General features: G+C 43.2%; 1 protein-coding gene across 2 annotated transcripts in view; it reads left to right on the forward strand.

The window, feature by feature from the left end:
- Positions 1-2,863: 2,863 nt before the first annotated feature.
- The window catches only part of SDC2 (syndecan 2), a 118,344-nt gene continuing 94,832 nt past the window's right edge, over positions 2,864-26,375 (forward strand). Inside the window, exon 1 of one of the 2 annotated variants that reach the window (XM_025393669.1) lies at positions 2,864-3,844. In XM_025393669.1, coding sequence (XP_025249454.1) covers positions 3,785-3,844 — 60 coding nt within the window. In that variant the 5' untranslated portion in view covers positions 2,864-3,784. The remainder of the gene's footprint in view (positions 3,845-26,375) is intronic. The other variant, XM_025393670.1, reaches the window with a different exon arrangement.

The following is a 26,375-nucleotide window of genomic DNA, read 5'->3' on the forward strand; positions in this document are numbered from 1 at the left end:
TGATTTCTAGCCTGGACTCCTGGTAACAGTCCAGGGGGTGCTAAGTGGAAGAACAACCGAGAACAACAAAATGGCATCTTTTTTTTTCCTGCTATCCCCTACTCTGACAACTCACCTCAGGACAGAACACCTGTTCATCCATGGTTGTAATGTGGTATCATCTGATACCATAGTGACAGAGTCCAATGTGTCAGTTTAGGTTAAAAACTGTCTTTAGTAGCTTTCATTTCTATTTTTTCACTTGTCTGGCACTCTTTATTTTCCATTTTTTTTACATGCTTGCATCTTAATCTCTATGTTGTTTATTTTTAATATTTTCTCCTGAGATTCTTGAAGTGTGGTAATTATTCTTTTAGCAATCAATGAAGCTATTTGGGAAGTGATTGGTTAAGCTGTGCCCCTCAAAGTATAGCCCTCAAACCTGAGGACTTGAAATATATTAGCAAAGAACCTCGGTTCTAGTCACGAGCTATACTTAGTGAATTAGATACACTCCACAAAATTCTGCCAAATTTTAGTGTCCATCAGTTTTTTTAAACATTTCTAATTAGCAAAACACACAAACAGGCCTACGTCGTTTGCAAATTTAGACAAATCCTGACTAATACCCGTGGACCTCCCCTGACCTCTGTCCCCATCCCCACTCAGCATGGGTGACCTCTTTGTAGTCAGCTCTTGTGTAAGTGCTTTTTATACTGTCAGATTATCCTTCTTGCCACAGCTGTTAATAAATCTGAACACAAGATCTTGAATATTTTTCATCTACTTAATATTGTGTCACTCTCAAAATGGTACCAATTCCCTTATTATATATACTCTCAATGGAGTATTTATCATCTTTAAAGAAACAAGTCACTGAGCATCTCATAAACACCAAGAGCCTTGGGGTGTGCCTTCAGGGCAGCAGACAGATACATCCCTTCAACACGTGTATTCACTTAAATTCATTTTTTATCACTGCCCAAGCTGAATCACCATGCTTCTTGTTACATGGGTGCCCCAGTAAACAGCAGTAACTGTGAGAACCAGCAAACCAGTGGGGTGCATTTCCTGTTTTACTGGAATTCCAATTTATTTGATGGATACTTAACTGTTGGGGACAGTGGAGGTGTGGCCTTGCCTGAAGGCTGGCGAGTAGACTAAGTCTCTCATGAGGACAGAGCTGATATTTTATGGCTCTTTGCATGTATTTTGCATTGCTCATTTTCCTTTGGAGCCTTCTTTTAGAAGTCTCCCCATCTCACGAAACTCTTCAACTCACAAAGACTCCATCTTAAAAATAAGGGCACTAGGCTGGTGGCTCATGTCTGTAATCCCAGCACTTTGGGAGGCTGAGGCAGGCAGATCACTTGAGCCCAAGAGTTTGAGACCAGCCTGGGCAACAATGGAAAACCCTGTCTCTATAAAAGAACACAAGAATTAGCTGGTGTGGTGGCCTGTGCCTGTAGTCCCAGCTACTTGGTAGGCTGAGGTGGGAGGATTGCTTGAGCCTGGGAGGTCGAGGTTACAGTGAGCTGTGATCACCCCTGCACTCCAGCCTGGGCAAAAGTGAGACCCTGTCTCAAAAAAAAAAAAAAAAAAAAAAAAAAGGCCGTGGTTCATTCTTTCACAAGCTAAGTGGAGCCCACATTGGCACAGGTGCCAGCTACAGTGTGGAATCAGAAGCATCATCTGATGTTACAACTTCTGGCCTCTTGCTCTTTTTCTTCTTTCTCCTTTGCCTACTCTTCTATTTCTCCATATTACCTTTTTGGTTGCCAATGCCTTAGATTTGCTCATGAGCATTTGTAGTTTGGTAGTTGGCACACAAAACCAAAGGACTAAGTGTCTCCAAGTTTGAGTTGTAATTCTCCAGTTAAATTTCTTTCTTTGAGATTTATTACAGTAATAGGTTACTAAGACATTATAATTCTCACTTAGGGTATGACTGTATTTTATTCTAATACTGAGTTGAAAAATTATCATGGCCTCATATCTATATATCTACATCTGTGTATTTTAAAGGCTCACAACTCTTATACTGTACAAATTGAGCTTTAGAGCAAAATTTATTCAAGATAATATTTATCATGTGTCTTTATGTACCAGGAATGAGAATACAGTGGTGAACAGACAGAAAAGTCTCTGGTTTCCTGTAGTGGGCATGCTAGGAGCAGAATGGCTTCATAATTCATTTACTCCGTAAGTCAGAGAAAAATGATGGTACAAACTGGAAGGGATTGTGTGTAAAATTTGTGACAGTAAGAAAAAGAAAAGAAACTGGAAGGGAATACGCATTTGCCATGTTCTATAATATGCCACAGACATTGAATTGAAAGGAAAAAATAACCTTGTAACAAAATATTTCATGTCAGTTACTTCCATTTAGGAAATACATGTTCATTATTTTCTTCAAACTAGGAATTACTTTATCCCTCTTTTCTTTGAAGTTATCTTAAATCTGTTATTATTCAGGGTCTCTATCCAACTTCTTATCAAATTACCCTATTTGTAGCTTCCAAACGTTAACATCTCTCTGCTGAAATGGAGCCTATAAAAAGCCTTAGGGGCATAAACTGTGTGTGAGGCAGAAATGGTATTTAAACCCTTAATGAAGTTACGAGCTTTCAAACTGTTGCACTTTGGGTTTACAGGATCCTTCTTCCATGTCCCTTTTTTTGGGGGGTGCGGGAGGATTTGGGAGAGTGGGGAATACTCTCACTACATATTTATTACATTTATTATCTTCTCTTTTAAAATGCAATTTTCACGAACTGGCGATTTATGAAAACTTCACATTGCTTGAAGGCATCTTACACTTTTTTTTTCCCTCTCAACTCACAAGGCAGTTTCTTTCTACTGGTCGAATTCTCAAGGCAGAAAAGCTACATATGTCTCTCGTTTCTTCACTAATTGTTCTCTAGAAAAGGGAAAGTGAAGAAGAGAACGAGAAAAGAAAACAGGGAAGAAAAGAGCATAGAGAAGGAGAGAGGAAAAGTGGGGAGAGAAGGGAAGAAAGGGAGCGAGAAAACGCAGGAGCCCTGGTTTGCCGATGAGCAGACCCGGCGCAGCCACAGCGCGGAGCTGCGGCGCCCACTGGTCCTTGGAGCTGCCAATCGGCGTGTAATCCTGTAGGAATTTCTCCCGGGTTTATCTGGGAGTCACACTGCCGCCTCCTCTCCCCAATAGCCCAGGGGAGCCCGGAGAAGCAGGCTTGGGAGGGAGGGAGGGAGGGAGGGAGGGACGGAGCCGGAGGAAAAGAAGAGGAGAAGGAGGAGGACCCGGGGAGGGAGGCGCGGCGCGGGAGGAGGAGGGGCGCAGCCGCGGAGCCAGTGGCCCCGCTCGGACGCGCTGCTCTCCAGATACTCCCGGAGCTCCAGCCGCGCGGATCGCGCGCCCCCGCCGCTCTGCCCCCAAACTTCTGCCGCAGCTCCCTTTCAAGCCAGCGAATTTATTCCTTAAAACCAGAAACTGAACCTCGGCACGGGAAAGGAGTCCGCGGAGGAGCAAAACCACAGCAGAGCAAGAAGAGCTTCAGAGAGCAGCCTGCCGGAGCACCAACTCCGTGTCGGGAGTGCAGAAACCAACAAGTGAGAGGGCGCCGCGTTCCCGGGGCGCAGCTGCGGGCGGCGGGAGCAGGCGCAGGAGGAGGAAGCGAGCGCCCCCGGTCCCCGAGCCCGAGCCGCAGTCGCTGCGGCTACTCTGCTGCCGATTCCTGTGCGCGGGCTGCGCCGAGCGCTGGGCAGGAGGCTTCGTTTCGCCCTGGTTGCAAGCGGCTGCTGCGAGCAGCCGGTCCCTGGGGAATATGCGGCGCGCGTGGATCCTGCTCACCTTGGGCTTGGTGGCCTGCGTGTCGGCGGAGTCGGTGAGTGGGCCAGGCGGGGCACGCGCGCGCCGTTTAGGGTGTTCGAACCTACAAGAGGAGCCTGCGGGGAATAGGGGCGCGCCACCTGGGGAACCCCCAGCCCCCACTGTACACCGGAGATAACGCTGGGACAAATGCGCTCGCCGGGTCACCCTTTCCCCCTCTTCCCTTCCGCAGAAAAGCGCTGCTCGCTGGCGTTGCCCCACGGTCCGCGGGAATGGGGGCACGAGAATTGCAGTTTGTTCTAACCGCAGAGGCCCCTGAAGTCACTCCCAACTTCTTCGCCCTCGGCTGGTCTTGCTGCGTGGTCCGGGAAGGACGGAGGGGAAAGGGTGGCAGAAGGGGGGAGCCTGGGTCGGGCCCGCGAGGGAACGGGTCTGCTTCGCGCGCTCGTCGAGACCAGGGATGACCTGGAAACTTTGGGGTCCCTTCCTCCGTACACCATCCCCCCACGCCAGCTTTCCTGCTTGACTGCGTGCAAGTTCTGGGGAGATGGGGGCCAGATTTAAGAGACTCGCGAGTGTCCAGAGATAAAAGTTTGCAAAAGTTCTTTTGTTTGATGCTCCCTGCGGCTAGGGCGAGGTAACCCACACTACGTGGAATCGCAGTCCGCGGTCCCGCATGGGGACACTGGAGGATGCACGGAACGCGTCTGAAAATGCTGGGACGCCGGCCACTGGATTCCCAGCCCTGCAGCGACCCCCTCCTCGTTGAGGGGCGGAGGTTAGACCGCGGGGCGTCAGGGGCAGGAGGACATTTTCATAGGAGTTGCATGGGAGTGCGGCAAGCAGGGCGAGGCGGGGTACGTGTGACACGGCTCTTGGCTTCGGGTCGCCTGGCCGCTCGGGGACAGAGGCTTCCCTCCCGCCACGCTAGCCCTTTCTGGCCCTGGCGGGGCGCTTCTGGGGCCGGGAGGAGTCTTGTCTCCGGCGGGGCGCCTGCGGGCACCCAGCTTCCCTCCCCCGCTCTGGCAGTGGGAACTTGATTTCTCCTTTTGGTCGCGCTTCGGGCGCTGGAGCTTGTTTTCCCACGTCGCCCAATGAGCGCCCTCTAAAGGGAACTGCCTCCTTGGCCTCCTCTAGTCCTCGGCTGCCTCTACCTGGGCGCCAGGAGCTGCTCTGTCGGGCCAGGTGGAAGCTTGAGCACCCCAGATTTCGTCTGCAGCCTCAGTACTCTCTGGGGTCTCAGGAGTGCCGCTGTTTCTGGCCCTTCTGGTTCCCCACGTCCTCGCCCCTTTGCCGTTTAATAACGTGTCAATTTCTAATTAACTGAATTGTCTCTTCAAAGACAATTTATATCATCTTAAGGTCTTTTAGGTGATTTTACAAGTTTGAGTCTCCCCCCTCCCCTTTTTTTGTGCTGAGGCTAATTTAGGGCTGGGAAACCTCTTTGGCATCGAGCAGCAGATGGACATTTTTAATCAGTGTGGGAGCCTGTGTGTGTGCTAGCAGATCGCCATACATTCTTTGTGGTTGGAGAGCATGTAGAATTGGAAACTGTACAGATTACATGAGTATTTTGGGTGCTCAGGTTGTAAAATAGAACTCCGAGCCTTATCAGTGTTTCCCTTTGGCAGATGATGGTTTAATCCATTGGTATTAGGTATCTTCCAACCAGTTATGGTGAACTTTGGCTCTTTGTACACCAAAAGGCAGCAGTTCTCTTGTTTATTTCAGATAAATGTTGTTGCTCATCTTGTTGCAAAACAGGGCAAAGGGACTTCATGTAATAAATTTCAAGAGCCTTCCTTAAAAAAATGCACATGGTTAAGGAGGACCTTTTTTTTGCTGAGTCTTATTCAGGGATTTGCTAGGAAATCTTACTGTTTTGGGATTCTGGAGAAAGAATGTTTCTGTCTTCTGCTACTCTGGGTTTTTGCGTAAATCTGGCAGTGCTCCGTAAGGAAGTTTTTTGGCCGAACTATATACCGGTTCTCCCCGGTGACAGCTTTCCCCTGAACTGTGTGTGTTTGGGGTTCTAATATTTCTCAGTTAGAACCAGAACTGGATGCTTTCTGAGTGAACTGCTTCATTGTGATAGACCCTGTTTTCAGTAATTGGAAAATCATCCAAAAAGGGTGATTAGATATTTATAAAATGTCAACTTGGAGACTAGGAGAGAATCTTTGTTAGGCAGTGAGTCAGTCTTTCTAAATAGAAGCCGTTTCAAGGCCCAGAATGGCTAACAGTCCATTTAAATTACTTTTCGGTCTCTGTTTGTTTCATGTATAGCAACAAAGATATAAATGAAGTCAAAAGACTGAATTTAAAAAAATTTAGCAATTACAGAATATTATTTCCAGCACTTTGCATTTTATTTTGAAAACTGCAACTGTTTCCTGGGATTTAGAAGTAGTGATTTGGGTTTAAAGCCTCCCTTTAAAAGGAAGAAAGGAAAACTGCCTACAGTTAGTGAATTATTGAGTTTTATACTTAGCTCTGGGGGGAAAAAAGAGGTTCTCAGGAACTAAGGCTCAAAACTGCCTATGAAAAGGAACTGGTAGCTGTTCCTTTATGGATCCTGGAGACAGCTGGGAAATCCTGTTCCTAGTGATCCATTCATACTTTCCACTGGCAGGTTAGGACTTTCACTGTGGAACACCAGGCAAGGGGAAAATCTGACTGAGTGTGGCAGTAGTGATATGCTGCTGGTTTTCTGTCCATTTTGTACATGACTGTTTATCTTTAGAAATAATATATTGCAGACTGCTATAAACACATAATTTGAACTGGAAATATGTTTAAGAAAAGGAAATGTTTTGAACTGGAGGAATTTTATAAACATTCTTAGATGTCTGTAAATTAAAAGAAACTGTCAAGTCATTTGGACTCATGCATATTATGAAAGGCAGGCTCTGGAAAGTTTACATTAGAAGGGTAACTAAAATCGAAATCATGTAACTGTTTGCAGTTCTTTAGAAAATATAGTTTGGCTGTTTTATGAGTGAAACAAATTGCTTTTGCTAGGAAATTTTATAAAAACGAGGGCTCTTTCTTAGTTGGGTGTTAGCAGAAGGAGGATGTCATTTAAGAAGGAAAGATCTTAAAAGATCAGGCTTGTAGAAAACGGATGTCTGAGAAGCAATTTGGGCATGCCCTTCAGCTCCTGCCTCTAGGACCTGATATGTCTAGTTTTGATGGTAACCACCCTTCGACGGGTAGCCTACCAGAGACTGTGTAATATGATGACTTAAATGGCACCTTGGATAGTCATTAGTTTGGAAAGGATTTCAAAAGGTGAACTAGTTTGTTCCCTGGGTGGAACTAGTTTTCAAGTCTCCAAAAGCCCCCGGAGACCTGACTGGCCAGCTAGAGGTGGCTTGGTGTCTCCACTGGTTGGCAAGGCCCCTGAAGCTGACCCAGTCACACAGAGCCCCACCAGCCCTGTCATTAAGGTTTAGAGCGAGTCCAGTCAAGCCACTGTGCTGTTGGCATACCTGCTGGTGGGGATCCAGTTGTCCTGTGAGGAATGCCATCCGAGTTTAGATTCTCACTAGATTGCCCTTCTTCCATTGCCAGAAATCAAACTAGAAGATTTTGCCCATCCTTTTCTTCTTCCCAAGGCCCAAGGGTGCATTGCAGAATCTCAAAACCACTGAATTCTTTTCAAGGACTAGAGGCCAAAATAAAGTCTTAGAGAAAAGCCAGAAGTAATGAAGAAGAATCTTTGGTAAAACCGATGTACTCTTATTTAACTTTTTTAGTCAACTGTGCCAGTGCTATCATTTTCATCCTAGTCATTTGGATTTAAATCTTGAAGAAACCCTGGACTCATTCATCTTTGTTGGTTTCCTTGTCCAGTCTGCCTGTATGTCCAGCTGTGCATTCATTCTGCAAATATTTATTTCGTTCCTACTAGGAGCTTGAGGTAAAGCAGTGAGCAAACCAGACAAATATCCCCTTGCCTTCTTGGAGCTTGCATTCTAGTGATCTTTCCGTTCATTTTTTCATGCCTTCAGTGGCCAGCATGAAACTTCCGCAGGAGTTCCAACCGACCCCAGAATGCCCTGGCCCATGGGAACCTGCACTTAAATATGCAGCGTCAACAGTTGTTTACCCAGCTCCAGACCTGAGCTCAGCACTGCAAAGGGGTCGGGGTTTGGAAACGTGGTCTCTTCCCGCAGCGCTAATCTTTTTTTTTTTTTTTTTTTCCCGCTTGAGATGGAGTCTCGCTCTGTCACCCAGGCTGGAGTGCAATGGCATGACCTTGGCTCACTGCAACTGCCACCTCCCAGGTTCAAGCAGTTCTCCTGTCTCAGCCTCCCGAGTAGCCCTACTGGCATGTGCCACCGCACCTGGCTAATTTTTGTATTTTTAGTAGAGATGGGGTTTTAGCTTGTCAGGCTGGTCTCCAACTCCTGACCTCAGCTGATCCACCCGCCTCGGCCACCCAAAGTGCTGGGATTACAGGTGTGAGCCACCATGCTTGGCCATTGGTCTCTTCCTGCAGCACTAATTTTGATGGGGGAGAAAATTTCTTTCAAATGAAGAGCTGTCCCTTCTTTTTTTCTTCCTTGGGGGCTTGCCAGCTGTGCTTCTATGTCAATAGCCTTGTAGTTGCCAGTCCTGGCCCATGCAGTTTGGTTTGTCCTCCACCACTTTGATCATGTTGCCCATGGTCTGACACCTCTGTCCTTGTTATCATGGCATATAGTCTGTATGCCTCTGCTGGATTTATAAGCGGCTCCATAAAAGCTTTCCTTTCTAGTTACCTCCTTGATCGCTTTCCATCACGTCTCTCAGCCCTGGCCCATTGGTATCACTATCATGAACGCTCCCTGGACATTGCTACCTTTTCAGTGTTTCTCCTTTTAAGTGCTACTGATTCAATCCAAGCTCCAAATACCTTTTCATGGCTGATCCAGCCCTGTTGCTTTTAATCCTTCTGTAAGTAGCAAGGCATACTGATGATCAGAATCATTGGAAGTATGTGAAAATGCAGATTTCAGGCCTTCTCTCAGACTTACACAATCAGAAGCCTGAATGGGGATGGGAGTCTGGGGGAATCTGTATTTTTTATAAAGCAACTGAGATGATTCTAATGAATCAGACTAATTTGGAAATTGCTGGTCTAGATGACAGCATCACCCCTTAATTATGTGCTATTCTGTGTTACTACTAGGGTTTTCAGCAGTAGCTGGGCTTAGTCTGCAAAGGGCTTGGGCTTGGGAGTTGGACAAGTCTGGGTTCAGATGCTGGTACCTTGCCACTTAATGTGTCAGAACTTGGACAGTATATTAAAGCTCTGAGTCACTTAAAAAAGTGTGTGTGTGTGTGTAAATTGGACCTAAGAATGCCTTTATAACATGACTGTTGTGAAGATGAAATGAAGGGAGCATATGAATGGTGCTTGAGGCACAGAAGATAGGAAATTTTTTTTCTTCCTGTCTTGGCCTCTTTTTTTTTTGGCAATGAAATGAATGAAATGAGGGAGCCATGTCAGATGTTCTTACCTCTCTGACATTCTAAAGAGGTGAATTTTCTTTCCCATCAAGATCAGTGCTATGGGAAGAAACCATGTTTCCAAACCTACCCCTGTGCGGTGCTGAGCTCAGGTCAGGAGCTGGGTAAACACCTGTTGATGGTGCACGTTGAAGTGCAGGTACCCATGGGCCAGGGCATCTTGGGGTTGGTTGGCACTCCAGAAGTTTCATGCTGACCACTGAAGGCATTATGGTTCAGGCATCAACTGAATACACCAGCCCCCAGTGGACCTGGGCTGGTTGTCCAGTTTTGATGCCTCTGCACTCAATGTCATCAACATTGCAGGGTTGGTGTCAAGAATGAAGAAGACATTGATGTAACGTCCTGACACATCAGCTGTGCACAATCACACCTCCTCCTCTTTCCTGTGGCTGTGCTGAGATTCCAGCACATGGGAAGGAGAGAGTTAAAATTTAATCTGTATCATGTGTTGGTATGCTGTTGGTCATTTAGAATGCGGTGGCAGGGGTAGTGAGTATATTTTGGGGATCTGGGGGCAGAAAAAGGGAGTATTTTTATTTTTTAAGAGTGGAAATGTAGCCTGGCGAGGTGTCTCATGCCTGTAATCCCAGCACTTTGGGAGGCTGAGGCAGGCCGATCACCTGAGGTCAGGAGTTCGAGACCAGCCTGGCCAACATGATGAAACCCCATCTCTACTAAAAATATAAAAATTAGCCGGGCGTGGTGGTGGGCACCTGTAATCCCAGCTGCTTGGGAGGCTGAGGCAGGAGAATTGCTTGAACACAGGAGACGGAGGATGCAGTGAGCCGAGATCATGCCATTGCACTCCAGCCTGGGTGACAGAGTGAGACTCCATCTCAAAAAAAAAAAAAAAAAAAGAGTGGAAATGCATGAAATTTCTTCTTTTAGCCACTTGGGCTTTAGGTCTTACTATTAAAAATCTCGATTGCATTGTGATAAGTCTGTTTCTAGGGCAGCATTAGCTTTAGCAACAGAGATAGAGGGAGGGGTGAATGCCTCTGAATAGGAGAGGACACTGTTGAAATAGAATTGTGAATGTCTGTTTTTCTCGAGTGTCTCAAAGAATTGGTAGGAGTGGGAGAAGGGAGAAGCCTTGAAATCTTTGGAGATTTTCCATTTGCATTTCACATCAGCAGAGTGAAGCCAACGAGTATGCAGCTTGTGGTGTGATAGTCAATGCATAGTCTCAGAAAAATGGAAAAATGTTATTAAAGACGTTTTCATAGTTTTTTTTCTGCACCATTCAATCTACTTTGTGAAAAATGTCACAAAGACTCAGTAAATATGCTCTCTACAAAGCATTTTGATGTTTTTTTTTTTCATGATTACACAGGTATATTAAATACAAGTAACCGTAATTATTTAAGGAGTATGTGCAATTAATATAATGTAGTCTCATGGTAAGAATGACACATGGGACAAGATACACAATTATTAAAGGAAAATTATTTTTTTAAGGGAAAAGTTAAATATGTTTTTTTTGTTTGTTTGTTTGAGACAGAGTCTTACTCTGTCACCCAGGCTGGAGTGCAGTGGCATAAATGAGGCTCACTGCAACCTCCTCCCACCGTTCAAGTGATTCTCCTGTCTCAGCCTCCAGAGCAGCTGGGATTACAGTGCACACCACCACGCCTGGCTATTTTTTTTTTTTTTTGTATTTTTAGTGGAGACAGGGTTTCACCATGTTGGCCAGGCTGATCTCAAACTCCTAACCTCAACTGATCTGCTTACCTCAGCCTCCCAAAGTGCTGGGATTGCAGACATGAGCCACTGCACCCATCCAAGTTAAGTATGCATTTATGTGTGATTTGTTGTTAAATATAATACAGTAGACTAAGTATACAATATTTTAAGTCGAGGCAAAAGCAGGTTTTGTACACATGTAATTAACTATCTTAATCCGTATGGGACCTCAGTTTTCCAATCTCTAAAATGATGGAGTTGAATTAGAAGAATTATCTGTCTTTAGTATTTACTTTTTCTGCATTTTAGGGTGTGGTAGGAGAAATGTTAAGATTAACTTAATAAGTAATTATTAATCACCTGTCAAATGCTTCTAATTTTATTATTGAAACATGGAATTTATTTCTCTTACAGAAAGGCAAGTAATTTCTAATAGCTCATAGTAACCTGTTACCTTGAACTGAGTATTCATTGTTTATTAGGAGTGTATACGTTGTCCTGAGTATTCTTGATCTGATGTCTATTTGTATTAGTCTGTTCTCACTCTGCTAGTAAAGACATACCTGAGACTAGGTATTTATAAAGGAAAGATGTTTAATGGACTCACACAGTTGCCAAATGGCTGGGGAGACCTTACAATCATGGCAGAAGGCAAAGGAGAAGCAAAGGCATGTCTTACATGGTGGCAGTCAAGAGAGCTTGTGCAGGGGAACTCCCCTTTATAAAACCACCAGATCTTGTGAGACTTAACTACCACAAGAGAAGTATAGGGGAAACCATGTCTCAGTTATCTCCACCTGGCCCCACCCTTGAAACATGGGGATTATTACCGTTCAAGGTGAGATTTGGGTGGGCACACAGCCAAACCATATCACTAGTATTGTTTTTTATATATGTTTTCTGATACAAGCCAGTGTAACATAAAGAACAGCTGAGTGGTAAAAATAACTTTCATTCTAGATAAACGACAACATGACTTGATATACTGGGGGGCTTTTTAAACCATAAGTCTCATAAAGTGTTTTAGGCTCCTCATATGGTTTCTGGCCTGGATCTCCATTTCCAGAGTGGGGCTTTTAACTGGTGCCTTCCATTTGGTCCCTCTCTAGAGCACTTGAGCCTGGTCTGAGTACTGTGCAGTCCACAAGCAAGAATCTAAATGAGCAGACTATGGTAGTGTTGCCTAGGTTTGGATACACTTACTATGTAACCTTGGGCAAGTTTCTTAACCTTTCTGGGGTCAGTTTTCTCATCTGTAAAATTGAATATCCTAAAATAAGTTTTTAGGATTATGTGAGACACAATAGGTAGGGACTTTTTAGCATAAGGGGAATGTCCTTGCTTCGTGTCACATGCTAGTTATAATTCTTGGCTTTCTGCTTCTCTGAAGAGTAAGGGCTTGGCACACACATTACTTGGTTCATCTGATAAGCTCTAGCCCAGAGAGTCGCTCAGCATATGCATGGTAGAGCCTACTTTTTCATAACTGGGGCTTTCTTCTTGTCTTGGGGTAGACTAGTTATATGCTGAGATATTGGGAATATGTTTGTAGTCAGCTTTTCTCTAAAAGTGGATGATGTGAGAAAATACGCCATTTATTATTTGTGGCTGATGAAAGGTTCCTTACAGGGACAGGACAAATCCATGTTAAGATGTGGAAAACTCATCTTTTCCAGTAATTTTACCTCCACAAATCTGTCCAAAGGAAATCATTACCAGGTAAATAGTGTTTAATGTGTTTATTAAAGCCTTACTTATAATAGCTAAAAAAAAAAAAAAGGAAACAACCCGAGTGTACAATAATAGAGTAATTGTTAAATAAGATTCTAATTTAGACACTGAATATCATGTGGCCATTAAAGATTTATTTGAAGGGTATTTATAACTTAGCAACTATAGTACACAAAAAGTTGGATATAAAACTATGTACAGTGAGACCTTGGTTATATTTTAAAAGGTGTGCATGTGTGTATAAAGATAATGTATATATACAAATCCATACATGTCATAGAACTGTGTAGATACACATACACAAACACACACAGCATGAATACAAGTAAAACTAGGAAAATCAGAATAAGATTGGTAGATCGTATCAATATCAATATCCTTGTTGTGATGTTTACTGTAGTTTTATAAACGTTACCATTGGGGGAAACTCAGAAGGGGCACAAGAGAGCTTTCTATTATTCTTACACTGTGTTTGCATCTACAGTTATCTCAACAAAAATTTCAATTAAAAAATGGCACCAGAGCTAGATTGTTGTTCAAGTAAGTTCTACTGATCCTTCAGAGAAAGATATGTTATAAAGCTCAGAGAATGACAGAAGGCTGTTCCTTCTCATTTTAGGAGGTTATCATCACTCTATGTCAAAACCAGACAAGAAAAGCAGAAAAAACAAACCTATAGCCAGTGTCATTTATATTAGATGTCAAAATTTTAAATAGAGTATTATCAAATTGTATAGAGCAGTTTATTAAAAGAATAATGATGAGCCCAAGTGGGATTTTTCCAAGGACAGTTTCAGCATCAGAAAAGCAATGCAGGTATTAACAGTTTAAGGCAGATAACAATATGATCATCTCAACAGATGCAGAAAAAGCATCTGATGAAAGTACGTGTGAAAGTATTAATATAAAGGTCCCCAAATTCTGGTTAACTGAAGGCATATTATATTTGGCTAGTACATCTGTGTTTAGGACTCAATTCACTTGACATGTTTAGGAACCAAAAGGCCTGTGTTTACAAAGTCGTTAGGCAACAGTCTCTAGTTGCATGAGTGACAGGTGTGTGACAACCAGTAAAGGATGGGCTGTGACATATATAGATTCTAATTCATATGGAGTTGTTCTAGCATTGGCCAGGTTCACTGTATACTCTACCAAATTAAGACAATGCAGGAGATGGTTTTGAATGTTTTAGAATCAGATAAATCGGGGTTCAGTTTCTGGTATTACCACTTAAAAGCCATGTGGCCTTAAAAGCCATGAGAAGTCTCTTATCATCTCCAAGCTTGTTTCTTCAGTGTGAAACTGGGATTAGAATATTTTGCTTTTTGTTTATTTTGAAGATTAGCCTCAATAGTGACTAAAATCTTCTAACACAAAGCCTGACCTATAGTAGGTGATTTAAACCCGTTGGTTTCTCTTTTCTTCCATCTTTAAGTTTTGTGATTCTGCGTTACATGTTTATGTATGAATATATATGCATGTGTTTTGTGTTTCTCACTTGGATCCTGACTTGACAATATGGGACATATATTTTCACAAATTTAGAACTGGTTTATTTTTAATTAGGAAAGTTATGATGCTTAATTACATTTTGTATTTCCTCCATCACCCATATTTCCTGAATAATACTTAGCTAAAACTTGCATACAAGTTGGAAATTTAGTTAAGACGGGAAAATCTTTGGTAGTACTTGTGATTATAATTAAAATACTTAAAGAAGGTCAGCATCGGAACCCTAATTATTTTTATTATTTTTATTTTATTTTTTTTGAGACAGTGTCTCTCTCTGTTGCCCAGGCTGCAGTGCAGTGGTGTGATCTCAGCTCACTGCAGCCTCTGCCTCCCAGGTTCAAGCGATTCTCCTGCCTCAGCCTCCTGAGTAGCTGGGACTACAGAGGCGCGCACCACCATGCCCTGCTAATTTTTGTATTTTTAGTAGAGACAGGGTTTCACCATGTTGGCCAGGATGGTCTCCATCTCCTGACCTCATGATCTGCCTGCCGTGGCCTCCCAAAGTGCTGGGATTACAGGCATGAACCACTGCACCCAGCCTGGAACCCTAATTTTTAAACACTGTTTTATATAAATTTACTATTGAATTAAAATCTTAACTTCATTTATATCCCACTTCTGAACTCGCTTAATTAGGAGTGGTGTTTTGATTTGATTATTAGAGTTGATTAGATTTTGTGATTATGCTGATTAGTTATTAAGTTTTGTACTTGATAAATCAGTTTAACAATGGACACACATTACTGTAAGCCAATGAAGAACAAAACTCTTTGTTGGTCCTGCAAGTTAAAAAGAAATTATGACATGGTACCCACCTTGTAGTAACTACTATCTACCTTATGATTATCTAGAGAATTGAAAATGAGTTGGGCCAATACTTAACATATGTGTTATATGTAAAATATGCATCAGTTTTCGTTGAATCTGGTTGGGCATTTATACAATCAAAATTGCCAAAAAACCACAATGGAGAATAAGAAGAGCCCCTTGTAGAAGATAAGTCACTGGTCTCCTGGAAAAGCAAAACCTTCCTAAAACCTTCCTTGAAGTGGCACAGTACGTTGGAGAAAAATGAGAATTCTGTTGATGACTTGGAGACACTTGATTTTCATATGTTTCTCTTTTTCCCAATCTTCTCTTCAAAGACAGACTTCCAAATGGTAAAATGCACGAAAGGTAGAGAGAGTAAGAAATTGTTTAGAACCTGAATGATCTGTTGATATTTCTATCAGGGGAGAAAGTAACCTTGTTTCAACCAGTCTGATTCTCCATATTCTATAAACTTTGGGCTCTTCAGAGTGAGAGCTGGGTCTTTGTATATATTATATGTAATCAGGTAAAAAATATATATTTATAATATATACTTACATATTATCCACATCATATTATTATATACATTACATATATTATATGTGTCCAGTGAAAGCTTATAAGAGACGGAGTCTCACTCTGTTGCCCAGGCCGCAGTGCAATGGTGTGATTATGGCTCACTGCAGGCTCGATCTCCTGGGCTCAAGGCATTTTACTGCCTCAGCCTCCTGAGTAGCTAGGACTACAGGCACCAGTTCTGGCTAAGTTTTTGTTGTTGTTGTTGTTCACATGGGGTCTCACTATGTGGCCCAGTCTCACATGGGGTCTCACTATGTGGACCTTATATTAGGTGTTCAGTTAAGATCGAATAGCCATAGCTGGCTGGGCGCGGTGCCTCACGCCTATAATCCCAGCACTTTGGGAGGTCGAGGCGGGCAGATCATGAGGTCAGGAGATCAAGACCATCCTGGCTAACATGGTGAAATTCTGTCTCTACTAAAAATACAAAAAATTAGCCGGGCATGGTGGCGGGCGCCTGTAGTCCCAGCTACTCGGGAGGCTGAGGTGGAAGTATGGTGTGAACCCAGGAGGCAGAGATTGCGGTGAGCCGAGATCACGCCACCACACTCCAGCCTGGGCAATAAAGTGAGACTCCGTCTCAAAAAAAAAAAAAAAAAAAAAAAAAGGCNCTTTACCTGCTGGTAAAACTTCGGGCTAATTATAGGAGAAGAGTTGAGAGCACTGAGATTTGGAAGACCCAGAGACTGAAATAGAGTTGATTTGTAAGTCTTAGGAAGATTGTGGAGACTTATAGATAGAAAAGGAGATAAAAGCTTCCTGGAGATAAGAATCGGGACCAGAAGCAAAATTAAATGAATTAATACTGAATTTTCTGGGGGGAAAAAGGCTGCTATTGTAGTTAAGAGAAAAAGAGCATTCCTTGGATTTTTATACTAAAAATATGTCAGTGCCTTCCAGGAGAGAGTGTGACACACCTACAGCCCAGGTAGAAGTGCTTTTTTACCTATTTCTTTTTGCCAGTCTTAGATGTAGGCTCCTCTTTTCTCCCAAGAGTTTCCTTTTGAATACTGGCCAGGTGCAGTGGCTCATGCCTGTAATCCCAGCACTTTGGGAGGCTAAGGTGGGTGGATCACGAGGTCAGGAGTTCAAGACCAGCCTGGCCAACATGGTGAAACCCTGTCTCTACTAAAAATACAAAAATAGGCTAGATGCGGTGGCTCACACCTGTAATCCCAGCACTTTGGGTGGCCGAGGTGGACAGATCACAAGGTCAGGAGATCGAGACCATCTTGGCTAACATGGTGAAACCCTGTCTCTACTAAAAATACAAAAAAATAGCCGGGTGTGGTGGTGGGTGCGTGTGGTCCCAGCTAGTTGGGAGGCTGAGGCAGGAGAATGGTATGAACCCGGGAGGCGGAGCTTGCAGTGAGCCAAGATTGCGCCACTGCACTCCAGCCTGGGAGACAGAGTGAGACTCCATATCAAAAAAAAAAAAGGAGCTGGGTGTGGTGGTAGATGCCTGTAATCCCAGCTCCTTGGGAGGCTGAGGCAGGAGAACTGCTTGAACACAAAAGTTGGAGCTTGCAGTGAGCCGTGATTGAGCCACCGCACTCCAGCCTGGGTGACAGAGCAAGACTCCATCTCAAAAAAAAGAATGTGAGTTTTATAAATTTTATTATAACACAAATGTATTTGAGTCAAGCTTTTTCAGAAAAATAAGTCTGTGAGATATTTTTAAGAAAAGAATTTTATTAAAAGGCAGTAACATTAAAAATTACTACAGCCTTCTGCTATAGATAGGCATTTTCCATTCATTGTCTATAACTGTCTCTCAACTGCTAGGTGGTATTACTTGCCAGGGCTGCATTTTATGTGGCCCAGCACAAGTTAGAGCCTCAGTTTTTCTAGCTTTAAATAGTCTTGCTATGATACTGTAATCGTTCAAGAGAGCAGCGAAAGTGTCTAAATGTATCACCACTCTTTAATGTAGTCTAATGGGTGCAACCCTGAATCGTGAAGTGTCTAACGATTGCAGCCTCAAATCATGAAGTATCTAATGAATGGTTGCAGCCCCGAATCATGAAGCGTCAGACTCTTCCTTTTCATTGGTTGGCCTAATCTTCCAGGTCACTGATATTCTGATTTCTTTACCAACTTTTAGCATATTGCTTTAATGGCTTCTCTCTGCAAACTTCAGCCTGGTAATGGGAGAACTAAGAGGTAGAATTAATGGAACCTCTCTAAATCTCAGCTCTGCCAATTTCTGGACTTAGGCAGGTGATTTAATGTCTCTATGCTGCGATTTTCCCATCCGTAAAAAGGAGAGGAGTCATAGTAGCCACCTCGTAGAGGTGTTGTGGGTCTAATGCCTTAATTAATGGGTGTCCAGCACTAATAAGAGCGCACAGTATAGAGCCTGTGCTAGACTCTCAGTGTTGGCGATGAGCGAAATGGACAGCTCATGAGATGTACTGATCAAAGAAGACGGTATCCATAGTATTTTGAGGTTTTGAACATGAGGCAGAGAAGAATGATGGTGCCACTGACTAGATCAGAAGGACAGACCTATTTTTTTCCTCTTCTTTTTGTGGCTCTTGTGTTCTGGTGAAAGGAGGAGGCATTTTGGTTTCTCTAGGTTTTCCATCTGGGAAGTGGAGGGCGTGTTCTCCGTCACGGGTTCTCAACCCTTGCTGCCGATTACATAAACTTGGGGAGCTTTTAAAAACTATTCATGCCTTGGTCCCACTCCAGACAGTTAAATCCAAATCTATGTGGTGGGGGTCCAGCTCCCTGTTAAAGCTAATTCTCACTTCCAGAAGGCTTGAGAACCCTGCTCTAGAGGACTTCTTAGTCTCCAGTTTAGAGGGCAGTCTAGCAGGTAAGATTTTGTATTCGTAATGGATGCTTTCTACTGCTGTGATTAAGCCCCATGGAATGAGGTGGCTTTCCAGGACTCATCTGCTGCCTGTCAGTCTAAGCAGTGTGTGGAACTGGGAAATCCTTGCTCCCTTCCAGCTTCTTCTTTTTCTCCAACGTCTTTTCTGCTGGATCATACTTTTTTCTTTTGACAATTATTTTGGTGGATTTGGAAACATTTGAGAGGTCTTTAGACAGAAGACTGTATAGCTATAAAGTAGGTTTATCTGAGGATGTCTTTAAAAAAAATGCAAACATTGCCTTTCCTGAAGGAGAACTTTTCCTAGTGGAACAAAGGACACTTGTCCTCTTGGTCTGGTTGCAGAGAAGCATGTTTGGCCAGCTTATTAGATTTGCCTGAGTTCATACTTTGAACAGAAAAATTTCCTGTTTTACTGATTGGAAATACATTCTCTGACTTGACTGAATATACTGATCATGTATAGGTCCTACATAGGTGTCTTAAGAATGGCCTTCTTACCATACCTGCACTTAAGTTCAGCAATTTGAACCTGGTTCAAGTCGCATCAATTCCATGGAGCTGTACTGTTTGCGGCTGAAGTTGGAAGAGAGAGTGCTTTAGGCTTTCTTGTGAACAAGACTATCTGAGTTGTCTTTAGTTCATGCTTAAGCACAAAAGCAGCCGCCCATCATCTAATCTATTCATAGTTTACTTTGTTCGGGTGTCTAATTTGGGAGCATGCTTGCCCTCACTCACTTCTAAAACACAGAATTTTCCATCCGTTGAATAAAAGGGTCTATCTTTAATTGACTTGGAACAAAACCTTGTTGAAGAATTCTGGATTTCTCAAAGCTTTTAAAAATTGCTCTGCAGGATAACATTACAATGCTGACCCTTTAGAAACTGCCACTCAACATGTATCTGTCCTACAATGGAGTTGGAAGAGGGATTATTCTGAGAAGCCTATTAAAATGAACCATTTACTATGATTCATAGGCTTTTAAACCCAGTAAGTCTGTAATATCTAGAGTAAAATTCAACATCAGTTTATTATTTTGGGGATGATAGGGTTAAATGTGTCTTTACAAAGTATTAAGCATGCACAGAGAAATTGCAAATGTGAATTCTCTCCATTCTCCCTGTTAGGAGTGTATGCCTGATAGATAAATGTTCCAGAGCATTCATGTAATACAATTAGTAGATATACGTGCTTTTTCTCAGTGGAAATTGAGGTCTGTTACAAAGAGTAACAGATTAGCCAGTGGTTCTCGAAGTAGGGACTGATTAGCAGCATCTACAGCTCCTCTGACCTTGTTAGAAATGGAGATTCTGGGCCTCTCCGCAGACCAAGCAATCAAACTTTGCAGGTAGGGCCCAGCAGTCTTGAGCTTTAAAAAGCCGTTCAGGGGATTCTTTTGCACGCCAACGTTCGCGTTCCAGAACCTCTGAGCCACAGTTCTCATCCTTGACAGCACAGACACTATTGAGAGTCCCAGGTTTTGGGGCACGGGTGTCAGTATTTTTGCTTCTTAGGCTGCCTCGGTGATTCCAATGTTTAGTCAGGATTAGAGGCTGCCGCTCTAGGACCTTGTTACCCAAAATGGGGGTCCCAGACCAGCAGCGTGGGCATCACCTGGGAGCTTTCTAGAAATCCAGGCTATCAAACCCCACCTGAGTCTTACTGAATCGTATTTGAAGTTTAACAAGATTCCCAGTGACTCATAAGCACATTAAAGTTTGTGAAACCCTGATTTATAGAAACAGTGAGTTTCCTTTGTAGAAGCCAGCCCTTAGAACACCCTTAATTTAAATTTTGTGAGGAGGTAGAACAGCTGTTTTGGCTTCTGCCTGGCAGTGACTCAGGGAAGCAATCACTGGGGGCAAGGTAAAGCTATGAAAGCTGTGAAGGACCCAGGACCATTTCATCAAGTGAGTGCTGGTGCAAGGAATGAAAATCCTAACTCAGATTGGTTTAAGCAGTGGAAACTTTTTGGCTCAGATAATGGAAAAGTTCAGGAGTGGTTCTGTTTTCAAGTCTGGCTGCATCAAGAAGCTTATGGGATTTTTTTTTTTTTTTTTTTTTTTTATCAGCCTCAGGTCTTACATAACTCTCAGCTCAACCCTCCTTTGTTAGATTCACTTCCAGATTTTATAGAATTTGAGTAACAGCTAAGCTGTTGTTAAAAAGAGATTCCTAAACATAGTGGCTTAAAGTAGATTTATTTCTGTTTGACACAACAGTCCCAAGACAGGTCTGGTGGGATAGCTCTGCTGTGCTCACACGCAGTTCTTACCTGCTGGTCCAAGGTGGCCAGTCCATCCATACTGTTTCCCAGCCAGAAGAGAGAGTGAAGGGGGAGAACATACCTATTCCTTTCAATGCCACAGCCTGGAGGGGTAACACATCACTTACACTTGTATCCCACTGTTTGCAGCATAGTCACATGGTCACATAAGGTGCTATGCAGGCTGGGAAATGTAGTCTCAACATGGGTGGCCACGTGCCCAACTAAAATCTGGGGATGTTATGTTACTAAAAAGGGAAGACTTTAGGTATTGATAACAACCAGGAGCGACTTCTCCTCTGGTGGTGGCAAGATGGAGTCTGGCAACTTCAGGTTAACAGCCCGTCCTCTTAGCAATTGCAGTATAAAGTGCTACTCTTTCCTAGTTCTTCCAGTAAGAATCCCAGAATAGCTTCCTAGTTCCTTAATTTCTGGGAACTACACATGAAGAAGTGTCCCCAGAATCCCTTGGACTGTGATAGAAAAGGATTGTTTCCCCAAAGAGAACTGTTTAATAGCAAGCATAGAACAGAGAGACCTTTACCTCACTCCTTTGTGAATTGGCATTTGGACCCAGATGAGAAAGGAAAGTGGAGAACATGGGGGTGCTCAAGCCAGGTGTGGGGCATTGGGGGTTATTTACTGTCGAGTTAGTCAAGTATGGAATATTTGAAGATTCTTAGCATGTGACATAAATGGTATTTAGGAATAAATGTGTTTGCTGAGTTTAATAAACATAGGAGACTGTAACAATGTACTTTTGATCTTCTGATCTCTTATTTTAGTCGTTGGTAAATAAGAGTAAAAGAAAAGATAAACTTTGGTAAATGCTTTTGAAAATGTTTTAAATTAAATGATTTAAGCTTTAATTGCTAAAGATTATATAAATAGAACGCTTTAGTGCATCAAACAACGATGAGTGTTGGGGAGATGATGAACTTGTGTTTACCGTCTCCTTCTCAATATTTTGTTTTCTTAGTATTTTTTTATACTTAGTACGTTTTTTATACTTTGTACGTTTTTTATACTTTATTCATTACACAAAGGATTTGAGGTAATTTCCAAGACTGAGGCTTTTCTCACAAGCTTTAGAAGAAAATTCTAAAAGCATACTACATCCTGCTTTTAAAAAAAGTTTTGACAGTCTTAACGTGATAGAAAAATAATATATCATATTCAAAATAACATGGTATTTCCAAGGCTCTCAACTGCTTATTGTCCTTTTAATCAAAATGTGGATTGTAGGCACATCTGCTATAAATGAATTAAAATTTCATTTGCCCAGAACTTTGTGTATTCCATTAATAAGATTTACCCAAAACACTATTGTTGGTTTAATAAATATTAAGAGAGCATTTGGGATGTGCCTCCTGGCGTTTGTTGTTTCTCTCCTTTGAGCATTAACTACCCGTCTGAGCCTTCACCAGGCTGCTTTTGTTGTTTTGTGCCTTGAGGTATAAATAGAGGCAGAAAACCCAGAAGATGCAAACAAATTTAATACTATAAACTATTTACAGATGTGTTTAGTATTCATTCAATAGAATCTTTTAGTTTATTGAATATAAACCAACTTTAGCATTCTACATGTGCAAGGGGTTCTGTTTTTTCTTTTATTGGAAATTTTAAAAACAACGAAAACATCTTTTGGTAGTATCATCATCTAATAAGCACCAGAAAGATGCAATGTAATGACTTGCATCTGACCCTTTGTCTTCTTGGATCTTACATACTCTTGGACAACCAAGAGTGAAAAGGGCGGAAACTTCTGATCTCGATTGAGTGAAAGGAAAGCCTTTCGAAGACGTGGTTAAAGATGGAACAGGCTCCTTCAGCAGGAGGCAGGACCCATACCTCGAGCTAAACTGATGTGTGTTTGGATGGCTGTTTATTGAGGATCTTTAGAGGAGATTCAAGCCATCAACTGGCTGGGGAGAGTTGCTGACCTTTATAGCTTCTTTCTAACCTTAGAGAATTCTGTACAACATTTTAAAGGTGAGTGCTGAGCAACTTAAACTATATTTTATTTCCTTTCCTGATAACTAGGTCTGACTGACACTAGACATCTTTTGTTGCCCGTAGTTGAAGGAGTCTGGCATTCTAGGACCAACTTCCTGTTAAACTGATGGCAAAATCTCTGTTTGCCAAAATTAGGGGACTGTGTATGTAACCATTGAGATCTGACATTATCTCAAACTTCAAGGGACTCTGACAGGTACTTTAACCAGGCAGAATGGCACACTTGACTATCTGGTTTGAATCAGAGCAGTGAGTGCCTGGGAGAAAACGCAAACTCAAGACACCATGAGTGGCCTTTAGGGAGAGGGAAGAGAGGCAGAAGTCTCACAGGCCAGCATGAAGAGTATAAAGGGAAAGTTGGGGGGGTGGTTCCATGCCAGCCAAATAGGAACAGCTCCAGTCTATAGCTTCCAGCATGAGCGATGCAAAGACGGGTGATTTCTGCATTTGCAACTGAGGTACCAGCTTCATCTCACTGGGGCTTGTCGGACCGTGAGTGCAGGACAGTGGGTGCAGCCCACCGAGTGTGAGCTGAAGCAGGGCGAGGCATTGTCTCACCTGGGAAGCGCAAGAGGTCAGGGAATTCCCTTTCCTAGCCAAGGGAAGCTGTGACAGAGGCACCTGGAAAATCAGGTCACTTCCACCCTAATAGTGCGCTTTTCCAACGGTCTTAGCAAACGGCACACTAGGAGATTATATCCTGGGCCTGGCTCGGAGGGTCCCACACCCACAGAGCCTCCTCATTGCTAGCACAGCAGTTGGAGATTGAACTGCAAGGCGGCAGTGAGGCTGGGGGAGGGGCGCCCACCATTGCTGAGGCTTGAGTAGGTAAACAAAGTGGCCAGGAAGCTTAAACTGGGTGGAACCCACTCCAGTTCAAGGAGGCCTGCCTGGGGGGCAGGGCATAACCGAACAAAAGGCAGCAGAAACCTCTGCAGACTTAAATGTCCCTGTCTGACAGCTTCGAAGAGAGTAGTGGCTTTCCCAGCATGGAGATTGAGATCTGAGAACGGACAGACTGCCTCCTCAAGTGGGTCCCTGACCGCTGAGTAGACTAACTGGGAGGCACCCCCCAGTAGGGGCAGACTGACACCTCACTTGGCTGGGTACCCCTCTGAGCCAGAGGAACGATCAGGCAGCAACATTTGCTGTTCAGCAGTATTCACTGTTCTGCAGCCTCCGCTGCTGATACCCAGGCAAACAGGGTCTGGAGTGGACCTCCAGGAAACTCCAACAGACCTGTAGCTGAGGGTCCTGACTGCTAGAAGGAAAACTAACAAACAGAAAGGACATCCACGCCAAAACCCCATCTGTACGTCACCGTCATCAAAGACCAAAGGTAGATAAAACCACAAAGATGGGGAAAAAACAGAGCAGAAAAGCTGAAAATTCTGAAAATCAGAGCACTTCTCCCTCTCCAAAGGAACACAGCTCCTCACCAGCAATGGAACAAAGCTGGACAGAGAATGACTTTGACGAGTTGAGAGAAGAAGGCTTCCGATGATCAAACTTCTCTGAGCTAAAGGAGGAAGTTCGAACCCATCGCAAAGAAGCTAAAAACCTTGAAAAAAAGATTTAGATGAATGGTTAACTAGAACAACCAGTGTAGAGAAGTCCTTAAATGACCTGATGGAGCTGAAAACCATGGCACGAGAACTACGTGACGAATGCACAAGCTTCAGTAACCGATTCAATCAACTGGAAGAAAGGGTATCAGTGAAGATCAAATGAATGAAATGAAGCGAGAAGAGACATTTAGAGAAAAAAGAGTGAAAAGAAATGAACAAAGCCTCCAAAAAACATGAGATGATGTGAAAAGACCAAATCTATGTCTGATTGTTGTACCTGAAAGTGACAAGAATGGAACCAAGTTGGAAAACACTCTGCAGGATATTATCCAGGAGAACTTCCCCAACCTAGCAAGGCAGGCCAACATTTAAATTCAGGAAATACACAGAATGCCACAAAGACACTCCTTGAGAAGAGCAACTCCAAGACACATAATTGTCAGATTCACCAAAGTTGAAATGAAGGAAAAAATGTTAAGGGCAGCCGAAGAGAAAGGTTAGGTTACCCACAAAGGGAAGCCCATCAGACTAACAGTGGATCTACTCATCTACAAAGAACTCAAACAAATTTACAAGAAAAAAATAACCCCAACAAAAAGTGGGCAAAGTATTTGGACAGACACTTCTCAAAAGAAGACATTTATGCAGCCAAGAGACACATGAAAAAATGCTCATCATCACTGGCTACCAGAGAAATGCAAATCAAAACCACAATGAGATACCATCTCACACCAGTTAGAATGGCGATCATTAGAAAGTCAGGAAACAACAGGTGCTGGAGAGGATGTGGAGAAATAGGAACACTTTTACACTGTTGGTGGCAATGTAAACTAGTTCAACCATTGTGGAAGACAGTGTGACAATTCCTCAAGGATCTAGAACTAGAAATACCATTTGACCCAGTCATTCCATTACTGGGTATATACCCAAAGGATTATAAATCATGCTGCTATAAAGACACATGCACACATATGTTTATTGTGGCACTATTCACAATAGCAAAGACTTGGAACCAACCCAAATGTCCATCAATGACAGACTGGATTAAGAAAATGTGGCATATATACACAATGGAATACTGTGCAGCCATAAAAAAGGATGAGTTTGTATCCTTTGTAGGGACATGGATGAAGCTGGAAACCATTCTCAGCAAACTATCACAAGGACAAAAAAACCAAACACTGCATGTTCTCATTCATAGGTGGGAATTTAACAATGAGAACACTTGGACACAGGAAGGGTAACATGACACACCAGGACCTGTTGTGGGGTGGGGGTTAGGGGGAGGGACAGCATTAGGAGATATACCTAATGTAAATGACGAGTTAATGGGTGCAGCACACCAACATGGCACATGTATACATATGTAACAAACCTGCACGTTGTGCACATGTACCCTAGAACTTAAAGTATAATAAAAAATAAAAATAAAAACAAAATAAAGGGAAAGTGGCCACCGTCCCAACCTGCCAGGGGTTTGGGAAGCACTCTTAGTTTGCCAAGCATTCACTTATCCACACTTTGCTGCCTAGACCTGGCAACCCTTCTTAGGCTAGACAGGGCCACTCATGCTGGATCTTGATCACCCATGACCCAAGTGTCATAGTGCAGAGCTTTCCTTCTGAGGCTTAACTGACCAGTGTGACAAGAACCCTGAAACACCTAATGCACAGAAGGACTCTAGGTCCATGGTCCCCAACCTTTCTGGCACCAGGGACCGGTTTCATGGGAGACAGTTTTTCCACATGTGTTAGCGGGGATGGTTTTGGGATGAAACTGTTCTATCTTGGATCATCAGGCAGCAGACTCCTTTCACAAGGAGCGTGCAAACTAGATTCCTTGCCTGTGTAATTCACAGGGGTTTGTGTTCCTAGAGGAATCTAATGCTGCCACTGATCTGACAGGAGGTGGAGTGTAGGCGGTAGTGAGGCTGGATGGCTACTCACCTCCTGCTATGGGGCTGGGTTCCTAACAGGCCATGGACCAGTACTGGTCTGCAGCCCGGGGGTCAGGGACCCCTGCTCTAGGTCATGAACCATTTCTCTCCCTCTTGATTTTTCC

This window comes from Theropithecus gelada, chromosome 8, assembly GCF_003255815.1.
Source record: "Theropithecus gelada isolate Dixy chromosome 8, Tgel_1.0, whole genome shotgun sequence".
NCBI classification, from domain to species: domain Eukaryota; kingdom Metazoa; phylum Chordata; class Mammalia; order Primates; family Cercopithecidae; genus Theropithecus; species Theropithecus gelada.